The 27406-nt window shown below is 36.5% G+C and overlaps 1 protein-coding gene across 1 annotated transcript in view; it reads right to left on the reverse strand.

Annotated features, from left to right (window-relative positions):
• LOC127412171 (protein kinase C epsilon type-like) overlaps window positions 1-27406 on the reverse strand; it is a 183891-nt gene that overhangs the window by 31156 nt on the left and 125329 nt on the right. The window contains exon 11 of the mRNA XM_051648324.1: window positions 14971-15125. Within this exon, the coding sequence (XP_051504284.1) occupies window positions 14971-15125 (155 nt within the window). The remainder of the gene's footprint in view (window positions 1-14970; window positions 15126-27406) is intronic.

Raw genomic sequence — 27406 nt, forward strand, 5'->3', positions numbered from 1 at the left:
GTTTGCCCCTATTTTGCCACTGCAAAGCCTTTCTATCAAAGTAACCGGAGAAGTTAAATCACACCCCGTTATTTCACATTTGCACATGATTTGGACAAGAGTGGCCAGAGTATTTAATTCGGACATTTATTTAAATGTTGCCTCAAGCATATGGCTGAACCCCAAATGATGTATCAACAAGTCCCCTTTCTGCTGGTCAGAGTGGATTGTGAGGGGGGTTACTACACTAGGCGACCTGTATGAGAGTGGAGTGTTGAGATCTTTTGAGAATTTGGTTCATCATCTTGGGATTCCCAGATCTCAGTTCTATAAGTATTTACAGCTGCACCACATGCTCTGTACTGTTTTTTGGGAGTAGCACACACCCCCCTAAAGCGGCAGGTGCTTTGGGAGAGGTGATTGCTGCTTTTGGAAAAGGTCATGAGGCATCAGTGTATTACTCCCTGCTAATTCAGAGTCTGGGGGATGGAGCCTTGACTTCTCTCAAGAGAGTATGGGAAAAAGATTTGAATTTGGTATTGGAGGATGGAGTGTGAACTAAAATTCTGAAAAATGTCAAGTCTGTATCTAGAGATGCAAGGGACCCCCTCTAGATTATTGGACCCCCTCTAGATTATATAGGCTTGGTCTTAAAGACACACCCACCTGCTGGCGATGCCAATCAGAAGTTGGAGACACTACCCATGTCTTTTGGGGGTGTGTTAAGATCCAGGAGTTTTGGTTGAGGGTTCGGAGTTATTTGTGTGATGTTTTGAACATTCAGGTTTTGCTTTGTCCCAGACTCTGTATTTTGGGTGATGGGGTGGTCATGAATTTAGGGGATAATCACATAAAAAATTGGGTTCTGACCAGTCTCATGATCGGCAGGCAAGTAATTTTAAGGGGTTGGAAGTCAAGTGGAGCACCCTCTTTTTCGGAATGGTGTGTGGAAATGGGGAGGGTAGCTGCATTTGAGGAAGCGGTAAGTAGAAGGCTTGGGTTTAGGGACTTATTTGTTAAAAAATGGGGCAAATATTTAGATTTTTTGGGGGACTCTTGGGGAGGGGATGTGGAGAGTGTAGTTTAGTTTAATCATGTCTGCTTATTATTATTTTATTTATTTATTTATTTATATATTTTTTGGATTGTGTGTGTGTTATGTGGGACCACAGGGGTGTTCGTTAGGGGTCAGGGTGGGATTGTATTAGTGGGGTTTAAATGTAAAATGTTGATTCTTTATATATGTGTTGAGTTTTTCACTGTCATGTGCATATGAATCAATAAAAATGTTAATTACAAAAAAATAAAAATTATGTTTTCTTTTTTTCTTACAGGTTGAACAGAAAGGCCACAGTAATAAAAAGTTTGAAAAGGTTCTTTGACAAGGAACATCAATATCCAGTTCCACAATTAAAAAATGATTTCAATGCTTTGAAAGGCATTTTTAAATAAACATAAATGCACAAGTTAACTTGTAAACAACATGAAAACCTTTAGGGTTTAACATGAGCTATAAAAACAGTACAAAATGATGAGATTAACTACTATATTATGCTACACAGCTCCTTTCATTTGAACGAAAAGCACTGACATGTTAAGAACACAACAAGAAAGAGAAACAAGACAGAAATGAGAGAGGCACACGGCAAGAGAGAGCAGAATCAATTTAGAGCATTTCCTGTGTTTTCAAGCGAATCTTGAAGAGTGATTTTTTCCATTACGTACACAGCAACCTCTGCTAAATCTTTTGCTAAAACCGGAAAATAAAAAAATGCATTTTCTTCAAATGCACTCCATGCTATTCCATTACCACACACCCAGAAAAGACACATACAGCAGGGCCCAAAAGTCTTAGACAATGAAAATCTGGGATTTTTTCTTCTTCATTTAAACCTGACAATAAACATAGTGTGGTAGGGTTTTAAAGAAAAGTTGTGATGCAAAATCAAGAAGCGGTTCAAATTTTAGGTTGCAAATGAAATGAAATTAAGGTCACAAATGAAATCAAATCAGATATGTGATACTGACCATGTTAACTCCTTTGTACAAAAGGTCAGATGTCCTTGCTTGTGTCCATTAAATGTGCAGTGTGTAAGATTCAGAAACCTTTGTTATTAATGACACCTGTGGCCGTTAAGTGAACTGCAGCCAGCTACATGTTGCTCGTGCTCGCCCTCGTGCACACACTCCATAGGGATGCGAGCGAGCATCGGCCAAAACAATGATGTAACGTACAAAGAGACTGAACGTGATTCACCGGCATCATGCTGACAGATGAGGTAGCGTAATTAAAATTCCACAGTTATGATTGATTTACTACAAACTTTGAGACTAAACTAAAACTACTTGTCAGCTAACATATCATACTGATACACACATACAGCTACATACTACCGAACTATACCAGACAGTTTACAGTTGCACTGTTATGTTGCACTATTGTATGTTTTGTATGTCATATGTTGTACTACGATCAAGAAACCAGCGTATTTGCCTAAATTTATCCTGTATACCTGACATTTAGTATAAAGAGAAGATCGTTGAATTATTTGAAAGTTACGAAGCAAGGTTGCTTGCAATTCGTCAGCGTTAGCAGGTAAGATCAATTTAGCTAAAATTACACAGATCAATCCTTATGGCACTATATTTCACATGCTTTGCAGTTATGTAAGCTTACCTGTCCAATAAGAAGAACGCCAATTCAGGGTCGGTTCTGATTCCCAAAACCAAACGAAAGTCCCTCCAGGAATCAAATACCCTGCCGATGTTCACTCTAGTTTTCGCTCGACCACGATCACATTCCTGCTAAGCCAGACTGGATTCAGTAGATAAATGTTTTTTTATTTTTTGTTTTTTTGGCTTACTCAGAGTTTGTGTAGGAGTCGGTGTTGTGCTGGGAGCCAGCTATTTGCTGGATTCCATCTCTAAGGTAACGTTACCTAGTGTTGCATTTTGTTGTCGCTGTTGAATAGCGGAAGAGAAGCACTGAGGCAAGGCTCTCGGAAACGCGCATAAACGTCACATCCTTTGGATTTTCCCGGCAAAAGCGACCCGCTTCCTTCACATGAAAATCAGTCTACAGGCTTTAATAGGCAACCTAGGAAGTCCGGGAAGGGCTCATTTTTAAAGTTGTGTTACAAGCCGTTCACACATTGGCAAAAAAAAAAAAAAAAAAAAAAGGCGAATATTACATGAAAATTGTTACATACTGCACCTTTAAAGCACATAAGATGCTCTTTTATATTTGATATATATAAAATCAACTTTAAACTCTAATTGTAATATATACAATTTAATGCAAACAACATATCTTGTAGTGATTTTTTTATTAAATAAATTAGAAAAGAATGTCAAAGCATTTTCACTCTCTTAATTATATCATTTTACAATTTGCATTAATGATTTTTTGCTATATTAGCAATAAGGTCTTATCAATATCTAATCATATATAAATTAACATAAGATATAATTAATATCAAATGACCTATAATTTTAACCATTTACACACATCTACAAATTACTTAGTGACTAAACGCCTCATACCCACTTATACAATTCTGTCTTTGTAAAGGAACAATGCAAATTATCCTGTTGTTTAAATCATACTACACTGTCAAAGGTGTTAGCCTGCAATTGTTACCTATAAGAGCTTTTTCTACTTGATCTAACCCTTAAAATGAGTTTTGTTGTTGTAGTTTTACTAGTATTATAGTAATGCTTTCAGGCTGATTCAGACATGATCAATACAATTTTTGACATGAATCAAAACAGTTCATTTAGATGTCACCACATGAAGCAATATTTTTTGGTTTTGTCAGGTAACCTAAAAAATGTGCTTCATATGGTAACAACTTATTCAAATTAAAAATTGTATTTAATCTGACTACATTTACCTGATAAATTAGGTTACACCAGCAAAAAATGTTATGGTTTAAATAAAGTAGAAATAGATCCTTGAGGTAACAATTGCAGGTTACCACACTTTTATAGTGTAATCACTTGACAATATATTGCTTTCAGTTTTGAGTTTCACACAATCTTGCAGTGTACAGTAATTACAAGAGCTGTAACTGATCTTCTTAGTCCATATTTACTACATAAAGGAATTCATTTACAAAAGAGTGTATTTTATTATTTGGAAGTGCTCCTGGACTTATGCATACTGTATCAATGGCCTGATGGTGTTCCTTTGTAGGTGAAAGGCCACAGAGAGCACACAGATCTAACAAGCAGCTTACATGTTCAGTGAAAAAGCCTTTTGAGTCCCACTGACTATATGTCTTCCATATCCTGGCAAACATTGCTCAATGCTAAACTGCAAGAATAATCCCTGAAGAGACACAGGTCGACAAAAGATACAAAACAACAAGAGGAGACACATCTATGCCACTTGCTCTTTCTGTCTATTTTTAGATGCACTGAATCCAAACAAACAACCAAACCAGCCACACCACTGGCAATCTTCAGCTAGGGAAAGTCAAGATTAAACATGCCCTCTTTAACCAGATCAAACTTCTGCGGTCGGCATCAAAAACTGCCACCATGTCTTTTTCCGATAGGGCTGTGAGTATTGAGGTTGAATGGGTTTGCATAGGGGAAAAATGCAGTTCTGCCATGCGCTTGAAGCAGCTTGTGCGCCAACACGCAGACTGTGTTCTAACACGCAAGCTTCACCAGTCTCTTCTAATGTAGGGCTTTCCCAACACACAGGGATGCCAAATAAAACAGAACAAGAAAATCATCTTGTCTGTATTTATTGCCACACAACCAGACCGGTGCAAATTATTTCCACGACTTGCACATTATGTTGCATACAATGGTATAAATTTATTATAGGCATCCCGCAACCTGCAGTTAAGTATTCTGCTTATGGGTATAATGGTAGCAGCTCATGGCTTACTTTTTGCAGGGATTGAACCAGAAACCTTCTGGTTATTTATCACTATAACACACCAACCACACTGTGTGGTGAACACTCTCAATAATCACATATAAAGGAGACCTAAGCAAGTTGTCACACTTTTTTACTCCAGTGTATATTTCTCAGTGTAGGTTCATTTTTGAATGTCCATCTTGGCTACAATCATTTAATGAATATTTAATATCCACTGTTATTGCCCGGGAAAAAAATACAGTTCATTGAACACACTTTGAACCAATGGTGGGACATGCTGTCATATGTTTTAAATAGATGACCATTGCCCTAATGTACTGTATGCCACGATGGTTTGATTATGTTTGCTTGTTTACCCAACAGATATGACATGTAATCAGGTAGCCAATCAACATGCGTACACTCTCTTTGCCTAATATTTAAATTTGCTTATTCAGTAAGCTGGTTTCTCTTAGTGATGGGAAGATCAGATCATTCAGCAAAATGAACAAATCTTTATTTAAGTAATTTCATTCAATTGTCATGTGACAGCCCCAAAGGCTCTACAAGAAACACAACTGATTAGTTCACCTCCCGATTCAGTCTTCCGGTCTTAGTCTTTCATTCATTTGGCATGTGACCACCACTCAGCAAAGAAGACAAATATTTCGTTAATATTTATTTTTACAGCTTTCTGTTCACTGTGTTGCAGTTGTTTGTATCATGATAAATACATGTAGTGTGACAATACATTACATTTAAAAATCATAAAAATGGTCATGATGAATTATTTTAACGTTTGTAATGTGTTTATAAGATATTTTCTGCCAAGAGCAAAATTTAAGTAAAATGATGTCTTAGATGACTACCAGTAAATTCAAAGGGAAATTCTGTAAGGTATACTAGATTTGGGTCTACAGTTAATAATAAGGACAAAGTACATAATTATACAACAAGGGGATGCATCAAAAGGGAAAAATCAATTACAGTTTATTCAAAATCAGTCATGTAGTCAGGTAAATAATATGGGGTTTCCTCATAGCTTTTGTAGTCTATGATATTTTCTGAAGAAAATATCATTAAAGTTGTAAAGTTTAGGACTGGGCTTGAATTTAAGGCATCTTGCTTTATAAATTATTTTTCATACCATACAGATACAGTTTAAAGCTTTAACTAACACTTTCTTACCAGATTCAATGTTATGGAAAAGAACCATCATAACAGAAAGATTCACAAAGTTATATATGATAAGTAATAAAGAAACTAAAATTTGAGACCCAAAACACTTTGTGCAAACCCAAGGACAAAAATAATACCTAGTATTGTATTTAAGCTTGTATTTAAGGAAGGTTGGGAGTATGAAATCATTCTGTTTCCAACACAGACCCTATGCGTCTGTCATGTGTCAAATGAACGGAAGACTTGCTCCCGAAGACTGACTCTGGAGGTGAACTAATCATTTCAAGTTCCTGTACAGAGCCTATGCAGCTGTACCGTGTCAAATGAACGAAACATGAGAAAGGATTTTGTGTATGCGCCGCCACAACAAAATTAACAAATTCCACTCTGAGACTACTCATTCATATAAAATCATATAAAAGATTAGTTCAAAATGAACTAATCGTTCATGAAAAACCCATCACTTCTTTCTCTGCAGCATGCTCAGAGTGTTTCCTCTGAAAATGCTATTAAGTTGGTAAATGCTCAGGTGGTTGCTGGGGCTTTTTCTTCTATTAGCTTGCACAGTAAGGTCTGCTTTGGCCATGACACACATAAGCACGTCTTTATCAAGGTAAGCCATAGTCATACCAGGCACTGATATGCTAAGTCACTAGTTAAATAAGCTCTGGGATTTCCAGGCCCAGGTACACATTATGAGTCAGGTCACTAGCTGTTTTGGCCAAGCAGACCCTGGCACACATAGAGATTTAGTTCATTGTCATTATGCCATTCAGCAAAGGAGGCCAAGGCACACCTAGCTAGCATACACTTTGTGCATGGCTCTTCAGAGCAGCAGCAGTACACAAGTCAAGGCGGTAGATATGCTTGTTTGGGGGGCTGTCTTTTGTGTTATGTGTTTGACAATTGTGCAGCAGTATGTCATACATGCTTAATGCAGTATGTCTTGTGTTTTTCTAATTGTGCTGCAGCAACAGCTTTGCAGATCTAGTCCGCAAAGAACAGTGGTGTAGTCAGGGCCATACGCATATGTGGCAGCGGGGGTGTGGTCCGGCGTCCGTCCGGAGAGAGAGAAAGCATAAGGGCACTTGCACCTGAGCTAGATTATGTGTAACACCTGTCTCTAATTCCAGTGAGCATGGGGAGAGCGGCATATAAGCAGCCACACCACCAGCAGAGAGAGTGAGAGAGTCTGGCACAAAGAAGGTCATGGTGCTCCTGAAGCTGTTACGTTTAACCTGTTATGTTTATGAAGCTGATGTGTTAAATGCCTACGTGCCTGTGAAGCTGAGTTTGTTAAGTTGTAAAGCACTGAAGTGGCCTATTAAAAGTCCTATCTGAGCCAGGAGAAACCTGCTTCCCTGTGTTCTCCTTCCCGCCTGTTGTGAAGCTGTTCTACAGCATGTATACAACGAATGCTTATTTTTTTCCTATGGCTGTTTGCGTATAACAACTTCTAAGGATCAATATTTGCGTATATCCTCTGTATACCCACTTGTATAGCTGCTTCGGAAGTCTATAATCTACTGTCATTTTAGCTTCCCTTTAACTTGTTGTTGGTGCATTATCACTTGAATTACACCATTCCCCACCCTTGACAACCGCTGTCACCGCCATCACCAATTGAGGGAATTCATGGCAGTGAGTGGAGAGACTCTCACGCTAAAGCAGTATCAGATCAAATCAATGAAAGGGTTTGGTAAAAGTGGTAGCTCATTCGAAATAATCAAATAATCTGCTTCAAACAGTAGCTATTCTTTCATTTCGTTCAAAGATTCAATGCCAAAAACTTTGCACGCTTTGGCAAATCTATTCAAAAAGTTTTAGACAAGTTCTTCCAAAGTGCTCATTGTTGCAGACTGGTAAATTTTAAGCAAAACTTTGTTACATGATGAACTGATAAAAACCTTCACACCTGTTTCACAAGAGTTGACTAAGCATGCCAGCCAGTCAGAATGGATTTTCTTGGCATTTTTGCTGCAAGATCTATTATATTTGCTGTGAATGATCTGTGGGAATTCCATGGGCATGCTGTATAAGACTGAGATTAGCCTTTAGCATTGAGCAAATTTAAATATCCTTAAAACTTCCTTGCCTTAATTGTAATGTTTAGTGTTTTACAAGTATAGCAACTACAACATACAAGAGGGCAAAATAAATGATCAATCATCTTTTAATTAAACCCATATCGATAACAGTTTTTGATGCAATTACACGTTATTACTATTGATATATTGTTCATGTTAAGATAAATGATAGCAATTTCAAAACTCCAACATACCACAGAAAATGCATTTTCTTATTTCCTGCTTTTTAATAAAAAAAAATAAAAATAAAAAAAAACCCACAAATACTTATTATTCATTGTAATGGTTTATAAATAGACCACTGAAAAAACATTTCTGTCGACCACTAATCTGAATAGACTATTAGAGGAATTCTGCCGCTCACTTTTTTGCATGCAGCACATAAAATTGTGGTTTGCGTATTTTGACCAGCTGCACGCAGGTGCAGAGGGAACATTACCTTGACACTGAAAATGCATTTATGGCCATGCGCTTGAGCGCTTAAGATTTTCACAATAGCAAAGTAGACATAAGACTAATTGTACTAATTGTAATACATAAGAATCATTGTGCATGTTCTTTATTGTCATGCTCTTAATAGGCATCACTTACGGATTTTCCAAGGGTTAGAGATGAAACTAAATTAGAAAAACTGTCGCAGTGCACAGCCCTGCCCTGGTTGCTTCGCCGTCTATCCGAAAAATCGGTTAGAAAAATCAGGCTGCACGTGTTCAGTGCTCGAGCACTCAGCTAATGCCGAGATTTGCATCACACATCCTGACCCAAGTATACTGCTCCCTATACGCAGATTACGCAGTTTGCTTATGGCGCCAACCCCCAAAAAGTCCCCTGGCTGCCCTTCCTCGCATTTTGTACATTTTTGAAGGGCTGATAGCAGTCAAGGAACACTATCCTCATCAGATGATCCCCTTCACCCCAGATCAGACGAACAGGGACTGGGTAATTTTTTTTTTGTAGGACTACATCACTGACCAAGACAAATATCTTATCAATATGTCATAACCAAATTAACATGCCAAATGATGTCAAGAGATGTCATGACTGAACTTCTGCTTCTGACTCAAAACCTTATAGTTACTGAGATATAGTCCTTGTGAAAACTTCCCCATGTGAAAACAAGCCCTGGTTTACCCTATCCTCAATCTTGAACAATTGCCTTGATACAGTTTAAGCATGAACACACACATATCCTCACCGCTGAGTGTTCTGTGCCACAATGGTTATCAGGTCCCTAGGGAAACATTGGTGTCCAAAACACCACATTACTTTATGCTCCCCATTGCCAGTATGAAGTACCAGCACAATTTATGTTTCCTTTGTTTTTTCCTGTTATAGGTCAGTGCAAAGACACATTATAATAAGATGGGGGCCCTAATCAATCAATCTCCCAGCATGCTTTGCTCTTAAAGTGACCATCAAGGAGGAAAACCACTTGTCCAGCGTTTGATAGTCTAGTATTCCAATCTTTAGGTAATCATCAGCACTGGCGCCAGAGGTGAATTTGAGCTGTATGATTGGACGTTCATGCATGTATGTGTGTGTGTGTGTGTTGCTATTCTTATATCATACAATAAGCCATTCATATTGGCTTCAATCACATCCTGTCCAGTTTTCACTTTCTTGCCAAAGAAACATCATGTCAGTGATCATAATCATAAACAAGGGTCAGACGGCTGTGAGGTGGTACAGAGACATGAATGGATGTCATGGCAGTTGTCCAAGTCCTTGTGTTCTTAAATAGAACCTACACATGAAGTCAGTGACTGGCTGTATCAATAAAGGTCTGGCTTGTTTGTTATGTGTCACACATAACTTGTGTAGCAATGAGTGATACCTCTCATAGCAACAGATCAAGAAACTTCTGTTTGATTGAATACTGTTTGAATCGGTCAGTGACATTTGGGCCTTGCACATCACACTGTTTGCTTCAGGGGTATATAGAGATGTTATTAAAACATCTACTAGAACGTTGTTTGGGCATTGATATACGATTGCTAAGGTGCTCTGAGTGGTTTTTCGCATGTTGCTATGTGGTTGCTAAGGTTTTATGGGTGGTTATGTGTTTGCTATTCACAGAAATGGCCCGGGTCCCTCCTTCAATGTAAGTCTAAGGTTTTTTCGTCCATTTGTCATCCACCAGGCAAAATTCACAATCTGATCACTTAAAAAAGTTATATTACACTTATCCTTAACAAGCTGCACTGTTTGGACAAAATTCATGTCCATAGCACAAACGTGTGGGACGAGTTACAGTACATGCCTTAATTGAATACTTAGACCCCATTTCCACCTGGTATATGCATTTCGGGTGATATGATCACATGTGTTCAGCCCTAAATACAGGTCTAAATGGGATCTAAACCATTTTGTGATTGGATCACAAAAAACACATACAAATGTGGTAAAAAATTCATGTGACTGCATTACATTTGAGGTGTAAACGCTAATCTGTCCTGTATGTGTCCCGGCAGCAGTGAAGCACCACCCCTCACCTGTCAATTAAACAAGAGTTTAAACTTTGCCAATTACGAGCGGCTTTAAAAAGAAATAACCCTCCGATTGGAAAATTTCGGATACATACACAATCATGAGAACTTCACAGATCTTCTTTAGTATGTCCGATATCAAAACAGACAAGAAGCACGAACACTTGAAGCTCCTTTAATACAGGTAATCCACTAAAATAATGGATAATTCTGCTTGACATATTGCGTTCATGCTTAGATTCAATTTCAACTGCATCTGGGAGAAACAGCACAGTTTTTTTTCCGCGTTTTCTTTGACTTTACTGACTTTGTTGTGCTTTATTATCATGCAGTAACACACTGACTGTGTAACTGATGTATGTCATCATGAAACAGAGACCCTCCCCTCCAAATCTGAACACAAGTGGTCACAGGAGACGCATTTAAGTAACCAGGTGTAAACAGCGATGTGTCTCACCTGACCACATGTGATCGGATCACCCAAACACATCGCAATACCACGTGGAAATGGGGCCTTAAAGGTTAGGGGTTTGTTTAAATCCCTAACCCACTTTTAGCCTCTTTGGTTTTCAGTCATTTATCAGGTCTCATCTTTTTTTGGCTGTATTGTAGGTGAATCTTGTTCCTTACATCTTGTCATTCAATTCTAGTATCTTGTATCAAATTCTAAATAAAAGTTGCAAGTAAATGCATTCAACCTTTGCTTGTTAAACCAAAATTACAGTTTATCTGTTGAACATGACATGGTGTAGGAGTCTCAAGAGCAGAGCTTTCTGTTATATTATGGGGGAGAAAATTATAAACTTGCTGTAATTAAAACCACTGGACCTCTACTTGACCTTTTCATCCGAAGTGTCCTATTTTCATAAGAAAACCCCATTTCCCTGGATCCAGGAAGACAGTCCTGGGGAGGAGGTACATTTAATTCAATACCACATTAAACTCCAAATGAGAGTCTTCCTGCCCAGGACCAACAAGAGCTTAGGAGCAGGCCGAGAATGGGTGGGTGAGGAAACTCACAGGTCAATGGGTTCAATGAGGGCCAGAGGGGCGATGGGAAGAAGAGTTCATGATGACTTGGGCTCCAAGAGTTGTAGACCCCTTCTGTATAACTTTAAGATTATTACAATATACAAGGAGATGTACTTGCTATCAGTTGTATGATGCATGTACATTGAAATATACTGATACTTGTACAACAAACCTATACATTTTACTGTCTATACATTAACCAGCAAGCCTGTAAAATCATATGCAGGAAACCAGCACTGAAAAAGCAGCATGAAAATAATGTGCACACACATTTTTGAACGGATATTTTTTGACAATGAAAAATGAATTCCACATTCAACAGAAGCCAGCAATGGATACAAATGATCCCAAGCAAAACTGAACCTTCCAGCCCCAGAAGCACTGCCCGTTGTGTGTGGTTAATGACACACAATTGAGTGGGTAAACAAACTGTCTGGGAACGAATAAATCATTGCACATAGCTCATCAAAGTAAACAACCTGAGGTAAACAAGGCAGACAAGGGCTCCTGACTCTAGGCAAAATAGTTACTAAAAATACAATACCCAAGTTCTTGTAATACAAACACCATTTAATTAGCTTCAGACATAATCAGTGCAGGACTGCGTGACAGCTGGCTGAGAAAATAAATGATTTGGATGATGGATTAAACTTCAGGAAACACTTGGAATGGATGGTTGTTTTCGGTCAAAAAATGATCAGGCTAAAATTTCTGGAAAATCTTTTGTGCACTACAATGGTATTTTGGCTGAGATGTCAAAGACATTCTATTTTTTGGTGTATTTGATATGATTTAACAATGATGCTATGTCTATCAGTGAGAAAAACAGCACAAGAAGAGAGAATAAAATCTGTGTTTGAAACAAAGCAGTGTCTGAATGTTCTCTGACCCCTGCCTGTACAATGGCCAATTGACCTTTTACTAAGCCCTGCGTTCAAAACATTACTGACCAATCATAACTTAGCATCTTTCATATTACGTTTAAAAAACATTTATTACGTTTTTGCTCTTTTCTAATGTAAATCTCTGGAAGTCATGTGTGTTTTACAAGGAAATTACAGAAATAATCCAGAAATACAGTAAAGTGTATGTTGTGTGCAAATGTACATGAATAACATCAGTAAGGACACCAACTTTTGCTCCAAGGTTAATTATAGTTAAAGGGACAGTTCATCCAAAAATGAGAATTCTCTCATCATTTACTCACCCCCATGCTGTCTCAAACTCGTACGACTTTCTTCTGCGGAACACAAACTAAGATATTTTGATGGTGATATGATGTGTTCTTGTCCAAACATTGTAAATGGGGTCTTTCAAGTGCCAAAACGGACATAAATGCAGCAAAAAGCCCAGTCAGCTCTGATTGGTCAGCTGGCCTAGTCTGTTGTGATTGGTCAATTGCGTAGAGCGCGTGTCGGAAATGTAACGGCCCTTACCATAACCGAGTTGCAGCTCCTGATGCTTCGTGAGCAGCTCTGCAAACACTATTGTAACGATGGTAGCAGTGGTGTCGGTTTTTGTCGTACCAGTTTGAGCCCGAGTCCGTTAATGAATGAAATAATGAACGTTTGGAAGAACAAGCTGATCGACTCGAACCACCTTCGCAAGCACGACTTGAGCAGGACGTTTCACAGTGGTAAGTTTGAATTTTGAAACTTTCTTACAAGTACACTGTTGATTATTGTGAACCTAACAAAGCTTCAAGTAAAAGACACATAGTGCATCTAAGTTAGTCATCTTTTGCTGGAATGGGTGTAGCCAAACTTTTCTCATCCGAGCTATGAACGGAGAACAGAGGCTTACTCCCGGTTGGACATTACCAAGGGTATTAGAGAGTTTGTGAGCAAGTTAGCCGTGGACTAGCAATAGCAGCCGTAACATTACAGGTTGTAATTATATAAGACTCTTGAGATCGACCATTTTGTTACATAGTTTTAGGTAAAAGCTGGCCCACAGCTGAACAGTAAACCCTTACCAAAACAATAACATTACATAGCAAGTTAGCTGAGCACTACTGTGGATTGCAGGCATAAAGTTACCGTTTGTAAACATAAATCCATCTCCACACTTGATCACTATTCATGATAGTAAGAATAACAAACAATCTGCATAATTCTACACAATTGTAGGTAAAAGTGGGCCTGCAGCTGATTAGCAAAACTATTTCAACACAATAACATTAGCTAGCAGGTTAGCAGTGGCCTACAGCTGTGCACTGGGTGTACACCGTAGCTACAACACAAAACTCTGCATGTGAACTCTCGGTAGCAGATAAATCCACAAATAATCAAGCATACATACAGGTTGTGACCTGAAGCGCCAGATTGTCCCAACAAAGTGGGAACTGCACCATCTTCCAAGAGCATTGGTTGTGGTTGTACTGCTAAATAATTAAAATCCAGCCTTTCTTGTAGTTCTTGAGCAGCGTTGTCTGTGGGAGAGAATAACTCCCTTTTGCGTGGACTTTGTGCTTTGTAACTTTGCAGACCTTTTACATGCACAAAGAGCTATGTTACACACTAAAGGAAAGGTAAAATCCCAAAAAGCATAATAGGGCCTCTTTAAATTTTGGTCTGTTTTTCAGCCAAAGTGATCATATTTCTTCAGAAGGCATGGATTAAACCACTCGAGACATATGGATTACCTTTATGCTGCCTTTTTGTCCTTTTAAGAGTTTAAAAGTTTTGGAGCCCATTGACTTGCATTGTATGGACAAAAACACCTCATAAATCCTTCAAAAATATCTTTGTTTGTGTTCCGTAGAAAAAAGTCATATGAATTTGAGACAGCATGAGGGTGAGTAAATGATGAGAGAATTATTATTTTTGGGTGAACTGTTCCTTTAATAACTTAACGTTTCTTTATTTATTGATTGATTCAGGTCATGGTAGAAGTGATAGTAACTAAACAGTTTGAAGTACCATAGTGAGCAGTTCTGTTCACTTACACATATGTTATCAGTTGTAATCGCTATTAAATTAGGCTTTTCCTTTTTCAGTTGTCTCTGATTAGCATTTGCCTTGATTCTGATTTGCAGACAGTTTTTTTTTTTTTTTTTTTCATATTACTGAATAATTGCATTGTGCAATTTCTTTAAAGAAAAACAGCAGATAAAAATGCTCTGCAATGTCACACTTCATTCCAGACCACGAAATAATAATACCAATTCACTTTTTGCCACTTTATGAGCACATTTTAGTGATAATTGCACTGTTCACGGAAATCTCCAATACATTCCAATGGGACGTTCTTTAAAGCTTGTCTGAGGGAGCAAAAGTAACAAATAGGGCGGATTGTAGAGAAGGGTGAAATGCCTTACAGTGTATTTCTGTACCTGTAAATGACACCATTCTGGTGCAGGAACATGAGGGCAGAGGTCACCTCAGCAGCGTAAAATCGGGAACGAGCTTCATCGAATTTGCGTGAACGCTGAATCTGGAACATCAGGTCTCCACCATTCACATACTCCATGATGAAGAACAGACGATCCTAAGGAGAACACAAAGAGTACAGTTTTATAATTTAGTGAATTACATAAAAAATTTTCATGGTTTAATTAGAACAGTTTCTTCAGAGTAATGCTTGATTAAACAAACAGCAGAAATCTTTATTAGGCTACAATGCTAAGGACGTCTTTAGTAGTCCACATACAAGTAGGGATGAGATTTTATTGATTTTTATATCCATTTTTATTGATAAGAAGGAAACTATCGATTCTGGTTCTGTTTCCGAATCCCCTTCACATTCACATTTCCAGTTCCCTAAAGATTACATCAACAACTATTTTAGCACTATTGAGGAAGCACCACCTAATAATTGGTCCTAACTATGTAATAATGACACAATTAGTGAACAAAAACAAAACTTGTTTTGTTAATATTTCAATGTTAATTGTTATTTTTATTTTTTTTATTTTTTATGAAAGTACCATTTATTAAATCAAAACTCTGTTCTGAACTTGATTTGCAAACTTGATGTTTGACTTGATTTACAGATGGACAAGATGAAAGTAATGAGTCAAAAAACAACTCTGACAGTGATTCATTGCACTGATTCAAACTGCCAACTCATGAGTTCTCTTTGTGAGTCTTTTATTGATTAATTCAAAATAAGACTCATTCATTCACAAATCGGACTTCAACACTCGCGCTATACAGTATGTTTGTAGTTGTGTACAATCAGCGAAAGCAATGCAGTTGAAAGATTGCTTTGTCTATGTATAGTGCTGGGTGGATTACTTGTGAACTGTAATCAGGTACTGATTACAAATTACATGGAAAAAAAATGCAATCAGTAATGTATCACAGATTACATTTTTGGGGTAATATAATCCAATTACTTCTGGATTACTTTCAACCTAGTTTTAGTTTATTTTCTGTCATTTGAGTAGGATAATCATTTTAACATAAAAGTACAAAGAGGAAGAAAATGCATTCCATTCTTTATTTCTTACAAAAAGAGCCTCACAAAAGAGCTCCTTATGACATTTCAAAAAGTGCATTGAACATTACATGAATGAAATATACATGAAATCTAACAGCAATGACAGTGCATGGCCATAGTTTATAATTCAAAACAATGAGACATCAAGTTAATTTAGTGCATAAAACAACTGCAGCATTACGAACATTAATGACCATAAAATCAACATAAAACAATCATTAAAAGAATGAAAATTCTTAAAATAAAATCAGGAGCAATGAGGTTGCCTAGGTCAAAGCTTTCATCTAAAAACACTGAAACAATTTTAACCATTACTGCTTACCTATAGTCCATCGTTTATTCCAAAGCTGAGTTGCAAGATATTATCTTTTGAACAGCAAGTATATTCTAAAAGAGCAGAATATTTTTAAACAGCAGAGTTCCACTGAGTCACAAAAGGAACAATTGTGTCAAGTTTTATGTACTCCACTGCATTAGCAGCAACAGTGATGGGCTTTGTTCCATATTGCTGTACATTTTGCAGTTGAATTTGTGGTACTCTTAGAGATGGCATCCACTAGATCCTTTGAAGCAATTAAGTATAATGTGTGAGCTACACATCATTGGTGAGGTAGTAAGAAATAATACATATATATATATATATATATATATATTTTTTTTTAAACATATCTAGTACATTCAATGAACCTGAAATCAAAAGCAATGACATGGCTAGGTCAAAGCTAAAAGCTCAAAACTCTGACACACTTTTAACACTTACTGCTTAGTAATAGTCCATCACCTATTCCTTAGCTGAGGTGCATATCTTAATGTAGAAAAGTAAAAGGAGCACATGCTGAAAATGTTCATCTGTGAGATTATTGCACTTCAGGGTAATAATATGATGATGTTTATATGAAAATGATCAATGAATTATTAACAATTTAATGCTGTTGCCTTGTTAATATGTATTCATGTAATCTATAAAAAAAAAGTAACTGTAGTCCAATTACGAGTATTTCAAAATTGAATTTAATCCAATTACAAGTACTTGATATTTATAATTTTATTACATAATCCAGATTACATGTAATCCGTTACTACCCAGCACTGTCTATGTATTATTTATCTAACTTTCTCCCTCATCACATTCAATTGGTGTGTCGCACATGCGTCTGCTCTCACGTGCACGTCAACGCAATTACGTCACACGTGTGTACTGCTGCTGACCGGAAGCGATGGTTTATACTTAGTACTTAAATATTGATCTTTTTCGCAGCAAAAGCAATCGTTCCGCTTTAGAAGACATTAATTTAACAAGTGGAGTTGTATGGATGATGTTTTTGCTGACTGCCTTTTCTTTTTGGAGCTTCAAAGGTTGTAACACCATCTACTTGCATTTTAAGGACCTACTGAGCTAAGATATTTTTCAATTTTTCTTCAAATGTGTTCTGATGAAGAAAGAAAGTCATACACACCTGGGATGGCATGAGGGTGAGTAAATGATGAGAGAATTGTTTTATTTTTGGGTGAACTAAGCCTTAAATACCAGGTGGAAATGGGGTCAATGGGTCTGCGCCAGCTTACCTCAAATCATTCATGGAAAGCTACGTTCCCAACAGAATGCTATGGTCTGCAAATGAGTGGTGCCTTGTGGTAACAACACAAAGAGGCACCAAATTCCTGGATTTCCGGCTTTACTGTACCTCGATGGCTAAGCAGAATGCCTCTCTGTCTTAAAAAAAAAAAAAACAGCTAAAGACAACTTTTTCCTGAGCACTTGACAATACAATAACAATAATAATATAAAAATAAAATACAAAAATATTGTTGCACTCTAATCTCTGTCTTGGCTAATACTTTTCTAATGCAGTTGAAACTTTGTAATGCAGCACTGCAACTGCCTCCTTTAAGATGAATCGCTTATGTTGTATCTTTATTTTGTAAGTCGCTTTGGATAAAAGTGTCTGCTAAATGAATAAATGTAGGGAATGAAGTGGACTATATAGTAGGACACAGACAGCAAAATAACTGGAGAAGAACCACAGAATTAAATTGCACTTGACCCAGCCCATTTGTGCTTTGCGTGTGCAGTTTTGCCAAATCCACTTGTGCCAGACTTAGTGTATGCTTATATACCAAAACTTCATGGCCATGCTCATTGACTTTGCACATATGACGTATCGCATAGTACTTCACTTAAGGCATAGCACTCTTAAAATAGGGCCCAAGTATTTTAGGACAGTGTTATGTCTGCATCCGCTGAAGAATGTAACTGTTCAAGAAGCATTAACATAACCAAACACTATGAACATCATTTGCTTCCAGTTTTACTTAAAAAAGAAATTCCATATAAGGTCTCGGACATAAAGGGTAATGCACTTTCATAAGAAAATATGTTTTGATAGATAACAAAATTCAGATATTACTCGGAACTGATTTCAAGAGACAAACATGCCTAAAAAAAGAATATAAATGTAGGAAAGTTAAAAGTCAGTGACAGAGTGGCATTCAGCCATTCTCAGAACACATGAACCCGTTGCCTTGTTCTGCAGAATAGAACATAACTCATTATCTGCAGTGGATCATGCACATGCTTTCAAAGAATCAAGATGTAGATCATACCCACACATACTGCAAGTCCAAAAATGTGACTCATGTCCTAGTCAGCAGACGTACAGACTGGCTCAGGAAATATGCAGTATTGTTTTTGAAATCACTGAATAACCAGTAATTTACGTACCCTGCAGACATTGTTCAAATGTGTATGGAACCATGAAGTAAACTTGTTTTCCACAGTAATTAAGGTATTTCAGTCATGACAACTCTTTGAAAGATTAAGCATGTTAATGTGGGTATGACATATTGGTAGGATATTGGTCTTGACAGACTTGATCTGCTAATGCTGCTGCTGCAGAGCAAGTACATTGACTTGCTACTGCTAGAAAATACACATACATACGGAGTTTGTGTGTGAACCTGCTGCTGCTACTGCACAGTTAGACATTAGCAATTAGACATGCTGCATCAAGCATGTATTACATATTGCTGCACAAATAAACATTACAAACAATCCCCCAACAAGCAGGAAAGCTGCAAAATGCATAATACATAAATGCAAATTACAACCCCCAAACCTGGCAGATCTATCACCAAGACTTATGTACAGCTGCTGCTCCGAAGAGCAGCATTTACATGTACTGAATTTAAATTATTATAACAGTTTCATTCTGCTTTCGAAAGACTGGTTGGAAATCAATAGATGTGTTATTTTATTCTATTGACAGAAATAGTTTTTACTTTTAAAAGTAAGAAATTAAAAAAACAAATTAAAACCAAAAACCAAAGGCCCTTTCATCTGGTCTACCCTTCGCCCATCATGGGTGAAAAGAAGAACTTGACAAGTTCAATAGTAAACAACCATGGAATCACAATGTAAAGGACAAGCAAGCAGGTTCCCTTGTGAGCCTGATGGAACAAATTAAAACTCATCTCTCTACAAGCTGCAGCAGAGATGATGAGTTTGTTGTTGATTTGCTCAACGAGGAAGAAAACATACGAGACACTTTCACAAACTATTGCAATTCACCTGCAGGACAAGTTGACTGATTATCATGTTGACACAGTCTGAGGGTTCACTGCATAAAGCACACACATAATGACTGTTAAAACAAATGTTGTTTTTTCCATGAACATCTACTTGTGTTATACATTTTTTTAAACCCTGCATGCTACGAATTAAACGTGACAAAATCTAAATGCTCCAAGAGTCTATATGCACTCACATAATGACTGTCCAAACAAATGTTGTCAATTGGAATAATACTGACTGTATCTTATTTACATGTATATCTACTTGATATACATTTGCTTAAAACCCTGCATGTTACAAATTAAACGTGATGACATCTAATTGCTCCAAGAGCCTGTATAATGCAAGCAATAAAACACAAATCCCAACCAACAAAACCCATCTTCAGTCTGACCCCTTATTAGATACTTTACTGTTAACGACAGTACAGCTGTTAACAACTTAACGATAGCACAGCAATAATGATTTCATAATTTTGGTGAGAAATCACCAAGTTTTTGGTATTTAAAGGCACACAGTGCACTGCAAGTCACAGCAATAGTTTTAATATTATTAATATTTGGCAAAGAAAAACACTTAAGATCTGTAAAATTGTTTATTTAAAAAAGTGATACAAAGTCAAAGATGCTACAATATATATTATATAAGAGATATAAAATAATTCACGTAAGATTAAATGCAAAAGCAATGAAATACAGATCCTCACTGCTAGTTCAGGATTTCTTCCTATAGTTACTTCAGCATTAAATGCTGGTGGTAAAAACAGCTTTCTGTGCTTTAGCGCCACCAGTTGCGCTGGTTTTAGTAACTGCAACGGCTTCTGACACGTGATCTAAATCTCATATTTTATTGGTCAGGGCATGGCGAAGAAAAAAATATTTACACACAGCGTAAAAAAAAAAAAAGAAAAAAAAAGAAAAAACGTGCTTTTGTCGCTGTGTGAATGTTCGCACCAAGTGTAAATTGGCTTCACAGTAATCCAGTGTTTAAATCCAAAATGTTAATCATTCAATGTTGAATTTTTGTCTTTCTCTAAAAAATTACCTCAATGAATAGTTGAGGAACCCTTTAAAAGGATACTGACATCAATTACTCGTTCAAACAATCCAAAAAATCAGCCTTGCCTAAATAATCACAGTATTTTGGACTTACTGTGAAAGATTTTTGTAGAGATAATTTTTGTTTTAAAAAGTTTGCGTGCAAAATGTGCATCATGTAATAACATCTAACTGGGTTTATTTAATTAAAAAATGTTAAGTAAACTTACCTAACAAATTAGTTTACACCAATAAAAGTATTATTATGGGTTAAAACAAGTAGAGATAGACCCCTGAGAAAAAAATTGCAGGTTATCAATTTCTTTCTTTTTTTTTTTTTTTTTTTTTGCGTAGTTATCTCTGCATATTAGGCTGGTATAAAAGTATTTTACAATTGAAAAAATCCGCTTCAAGCAATGTCTTTCTTTAGGGTGTGGAGGATAACACTCAATCCTTGCTACCTGTTTCTTGTATTATCAGTTTAGACAAGAATAAACATGGGACAAGTGTGAATGATATTTTCAAGCTCTTCAGGCTCCATATAACTGCTTCACTTCTGTGATATGAATGATCTCAACTTCTAATGTTATTCTGCAGCAGTCTGCCTCGCCTTGTCCCTTCGCTGTGAAAGCGAATTTAAACAGGATGCTGAAATAGTTTGTTTAAAATGTGCCCAGAGTCACAGCAAAGGCCCACCCAATCAAATGCCAATAAACATTTCCTGCCTCTAATTAGAAATGTACAGATACTGGCGTCCCCACGCCATGCAAGAGAAAAGGCTTGATGGTAAGATAACCACCAAGACCCAACAAGCTACTCTTAACAAAGTATATCACCTGGGCTACTCTACATACAGTATGAATGAGTGGTAATGTACACACATAACATAACGTGTACACACACACACACACACACTTTAAACCGATAAAGAAAAAAACATTCTAAAGCACCACTTTCTAAGGAAAACTTTGTTTCTTAAAAATAAACATGAAACTCTATATTACCTTAAGCAGGGGTTTTCAAACTTTAGAGACCAAGGCACCCCCTCCCAAACTTTCCAGCAACCCAGTGACCCACAGTATAAAAATATAGATTTTCTCTGTAACATTCTATAATATCTTTCATTAACACCATTAACAAATACAATTAGCATAATTATACATTAGATAATGTATACTTACATTCCTTTAATAACATTAACCCTTTAAGCTCGGATTGGCCCGTGAGAAAAAATAACTGTCAAAATATTAACAACTACAGTCTTGACCAAAACCAAATAGGTATCGTTTGAAAGCTTAGAAGCTGTACTTTCCAATGCATGTAGGCATTATGACCAAAACTGAACAAGTACTTTGAAATTTGCAGACAAATCAGAAGTGTTCCGTTTTTATCATTTCTAAAAACAAATTGCACTGTACATATTATTGCAATCAGTAAAAACATTAAACTTATCGAATAGCCATGTGTCATATGTTGTTGGAAAGCTCTCAAAGAGTAGAATACAACCAGACTATTTGTTTTACTCACTGACAAAAATATAGCGAGTAATACCTAAGTATATTTCTTTGACAATTATGTTGGTATTGCTTGTAAGCCGTGTTTTCGCTTATAACTTCACGAAAAATAAACAGAACATAAAATATTACATACCATTATTTAAAGTAGATGATTATCTTTCAAACACACACGGTAATCGGTTGCATAGATCATTAGATAATCCACACAAAGTAGAATATTACATATGGCCACCAGGAGATGGCGCCATGTAAATGACAGACTCAAAAGGCACTCATTCTGTGAAATATCATTACTAAAATCATGTCTCCATGCTATGTATACCTTTAGTCATTGTTGTGTTTGCATGTGTAATTCATTTTTTAAGTACAATTATAATGTTTTATTTGTTTGGAGAGGCTTTTGGACACATGGAGATGTTTTTGGACACTATGATAAATTATGTTTGTAATGCTATAACTTTTGATTGCTTTGTCATATCAGCACAACATTTTTCTCAGATACAGTTGACATGATTGGGAACAAAACAGAAGCAGTTTTCAGAGCCACCTTATTTACACCCAGAGATATATTAGGTCAAATAAGAAAAAAAGAAAAAAAAGTATATTTTTGACTCAATTTCTTTTTTCAGCTGTTTCTTAGGCTGAGAGTCTCAGAATGTATCATAATCTATATAATTAAAAAATCTGAAAAGTTTTCTTTACAATGATTTTTTGGAATTTAATTTTGGGTGTGCCACTGAAACAGGAAATCTTTAAAAACACCTTCAGAGCTTAAAGGGTTAACAAACATAATTAGCATTATTATATACTACATAATGTACATTCAAAGAGTTTAAAATCTAAAGTTATTTTTTCATATAGGTCTACTGTTTATTCATATTTGAATGCACTGTAAAAAAAAAAGTAATTCAAAGTGCTTTAAATAGGTATAATAAGGAAAAAAGAAAATAAAGGCATATAGATGTCAAGTGTAAAATCATTTACATTGTAAAAAGTGGTAACCTGCAATTGTTACCTTAAGGAGCTATTTCTACCTGATCTAACCCATAAAATTACCTAATGTAACCTAATGTATTCAGGTTGATTTGTTGGTGTTACATAATATTTTTGACTTGAAATAAACAAGTTAATTTAGATGTTACCACATGAAGCACTTTTTCTTTTCTTTTTTTTTTCTTTTTTTTTGGATGAAAATTTTTTCAGTGTGTGATTGATCAGTTAAGCATTACTGTACACAGAGGTGGGTAGAGTAGCCAAAATCTGTACTCAAGTAAAAGTACTAACATAAATAATTACTTGAGTAAGAGTAAGAAAGTATCCAATTAAAAGAGTACTTATAGTGTAGTGAGTAACTCGTTACTGTCACAAATGACATAATAGATGTTAACTCCCCTATATTCCATTACATAATACACATTTAACATGTATTACAGAATTATTATTATTATTAATGGAAATTCTGTCATCATTCACCATCATGTTGTTCCAAACCCATATGACTTTCTTTCTTCCATGCAACACGAAGTAGATATTAGACAGAAATGTCACTATTTACTTTCAGTGAATTTTTTTTCCCTCCATATTTTGAAAGTGAATGGTGACCAAGACTGTCAGTCCCTAACATTCTGTCTAACATATTTTGTGTTCCACATAATGCAAAGCATCACAATGGTTTGGAACAACATGACAGTTGGGAAATGATGACAGAATATTAAATTATGGCTGAGCTATCACTTTAAAGGGATAGTTCACCCAAAAATGAAAATGCTCTCATCATTTACTCACCCTCATGCCATCCCAGATGTGTATGACTTCCTTTCTTCTGCAGAACACAAATTAAGATTTTTAGGAGAATATTTTAGCTCTGTAGGCCAAAATTGTTATGCTCCAAAAAGCACATAAAGGCAGCATAAAAGTAATCCATAAGACTCCAGTGGTTAAATCCATATCTTCTTAAGTGATATGATAGGTGTGGGTGAGAAACAGATCAATATTTGTAATTTTTTGGTAGACAGCAGGGGTGATATGCAGAGAATGTGAATCACCAAAAACACAAGAAGAATGTGAAGGTGATCTTTTTCTCTGTTTCTCATCCACACCTTCATCCACATTGCTTCTGAAGATATTGATTTAACCACTGGAGTCTTATGGATTACTTTTATGCTGACATATGTGATTTTGTTTAGCTTTAAAATGTTTCCACCCATTCACTTGCATTGTATGGACCAAAAGAGCTGAGAAATTCTTCTAAAAATCTTCATTTGAGTTCAGCAGATGAAAGAAAGTCATACACATCTGGGGTGGCATGAGGGTGAGTAAATAATGAGAATTTAAATTTTTGGGTGAACTATCCCTTTAAGGCCACTTGTCAGATCTGGATGAATTTGTCAATAAGAGAGGTTTGGAAACATTTCTAGTAATTATTACAGTGAAAACCTGAAAATGTCCCACAAGGACATTATATATAATGCTGAAATATAAACCAAAGCAAGATCATGCTTAATGAATGCCTTCATTCGCTATTTCATAGCTTTTAAAGTCCTGCGCGGATTCTTATTTCAGTGTACTTACAACACTGAAAACTGTAAGTATTTAGATCATTAGTTCTGTACAGCAGTACTGCCGCTCTCTAAATGCAGAGTATGCAGCCTAGTGCATAGTGCACCAACCCCAGTCGTGGAACACTCGCTGTGTCTGAAACAGCCCCCTATCCACTATATAGTGCACTATTTCGAGTGTCTGCCATTTTGTAGGATTGTCTGAATTCTGAGTGAGCCACTTGTACCTTATTTTTGTTCAATCATTATTACCCACAATGCACTCAAATTTCGAGTGTACATTTGTGTATACGTCAGCGTCCGAATTTACTCACACATTTCGTTCACTCACTGCTGAGATATAGTGCACTAACTGCCATTCACTATATAGGAAATAGTGAACGAGTGAACGATTTTGGACACAGCCACTCTTTTCACCATACGATCGCCTCGCGCCTGCACATCTCTCATGTACGCGCCCCGCGCACCTTGCAGAAATGCTGTCTGTTCGTTTCCAGTTGTCAATCATGCGAACAGCAGAGCCAAGGCATTTATTTACACTTAACTTGGATGTTTACATGGATTTATAGTTAATCCGCCTGAAGTAGCTGCAATAGTTTCCAGTACCCCCGTGAGGGCGCGTGGTAAATGCATAAATACAGCTCATGACATGCGGGACATGGGACAAAGCGCACTGATATATTGCTGCACTGATTTAAATATGTACCCTTAAAAAATGATGTCATAAGAGCCCAGTTACAGAATCACCCTGAAAATTACCATCACATTCACACAGAAAAGCGAAGAAAGTGTTTCACTTTGAAGAGTTTGATGGTGCAGCACCGATGACTTGAGTGACAGTCTGTGACAGCAGCGCCTCTGTGTGAACTTCCGCTCTCGTAAAAGTCCCATTCAATAATCTCTCAATAAATTATGCATTAATTAAAATTAAACCTAGTAATGTAACGACAGGAATGCCACCCACTGTAAAGAAGTAAATGTAAAAAACAATTAATTCGAAATTTACTTGAGTGAGAGTAAGAAGTACCCACTTTTAAACCTACTCTAAAAGTAATTTTTTCCCCCAAAAAGTTACTCAAGTAAATGTAATGGAGTAAATGTAGCACGTTACTACCCACCTCTGATTGTACATACTGTTTGTTAATAATGACAAATCAAAATGTTGCCCTATTGCTTAATTTAATATATTACAAAAATATTTTTATATAAATTAATATTAAGTAATTTTATAATAAGGTTGTTTTTGTTAACATTAGTTAATTACAACAGTTAAAATTAATTAACAATGAACAATACTTTTAGCACTTATTAATCTTCATAAATGTTAATGTCCACATACTGTATACTAATACATTTTTTTAACAATTGTATTTTAATTAACATTATCCAAGATTAATAAATGCTGTAAAAATATATTCTTAATTGTTATTTCATGATGCCTATGCATTTACAGTACTAATGTTAACAAATACAACCTTATTGTAAAGTGTTACCAATATTTGTTATTTTAGACATTTTATATCTCCATTCATGGACCCCCAAAGGTTCTGTGGACCCCCGTTTGAAAAGCTTAGCTAGTGTTGGCTGAAGTTGTTGCCCACTTTTCTTCATAGTGTAAATAATTGCTGTTTTCTATTGAAAGATTATCACACTACACACTAGTTTAAAAAATGGCCAACTTTGTGAAGCTGATAGCAAAGGAAATAATTACAATTTCAGTACATAGTATTTTGTGTGTGTGGCCCTGGACATTAGTCAAGAATGTTTATCCCTAAGTCCAAAGCTAAGGATGGACTCTGTCCATGTACCACATTTAGTGGGGTTGAAAAGTTTCAGACCACTAGTGAAAATGCTTCTATGTCGCATTCTCTTCTAATTTAACATAAAAAAATTTCAGCAAAACAATTTGAGTAAAAAATACAGTATGTTTAAGTATTTGATATGCCCCCTTTTTGCATTAAGGACAGCATGTACTTGAGCTTTACAAGTTTGTGAAAACCTGATGATCCTTGTTATCCAGCATGATTTGAGAATGTTCCAAAGAGCATCTTTTGTTCTTCAATGGAAGCAAGGAAATCAAGTTAACCTGTTCATGTTACAAATCTGCTTTTATTCAACTTTTATTTGTTTTACAATTTTCAAAATCCTAAAATGAGTATTTACTTCCAGATTTAAATGAAAAACATTCCAGATTTTTTATTGTGGACTCAAACTTTTAGACCACACTATGTAGGCCTACGCTTCTACAAACATACACATGAATATCTTCCTCTCGCTGCCATCAATGTGTTGTTGCATGCATTACACAAATGCACTATCGCACACACATACACACAGTCTTTTTGATTCGCACACAAGAGGGAAACACTTATTGCCACCCGAGGCCCGTGTGTCCCAACCCTACCCGCCCCAACTGGTACCATGAGATTTCAAGCCCAAACCGGACCCAAACCCGAAATCGCTCACTCTCTTCCCCAAGCAAGTACTGTTGTATTTTATCATAAAGCATCATAGGCAACATTTGTACCAGTACAGTAACAGTAAACATACACAGTTTTAACAAGGCATGGCGGCCTCTCAGCACACTGTGTCTTGAGGTGTTTTTGAGACTTGGAGCTCTTTTTTTTTTAACTTGGCACAGTAT

The sequence above is a fragment of the Myxocyprinus asiaticus genome, chromosome 21 (genome assembly GCF_019703515.2).
Source record: "Myxocyprinus asiaticus isolate MX2 ecotype Aquarium Trade chromosome 21, UBuf_Myxa_2, whole genome shotgun sequence".
NCBI lineage: Eukaryota > Metazoa > Chordata > Actinopteri > Cypriniformes > Catostomidae > Myxocyprinus > Myxocyprinus asiaticus.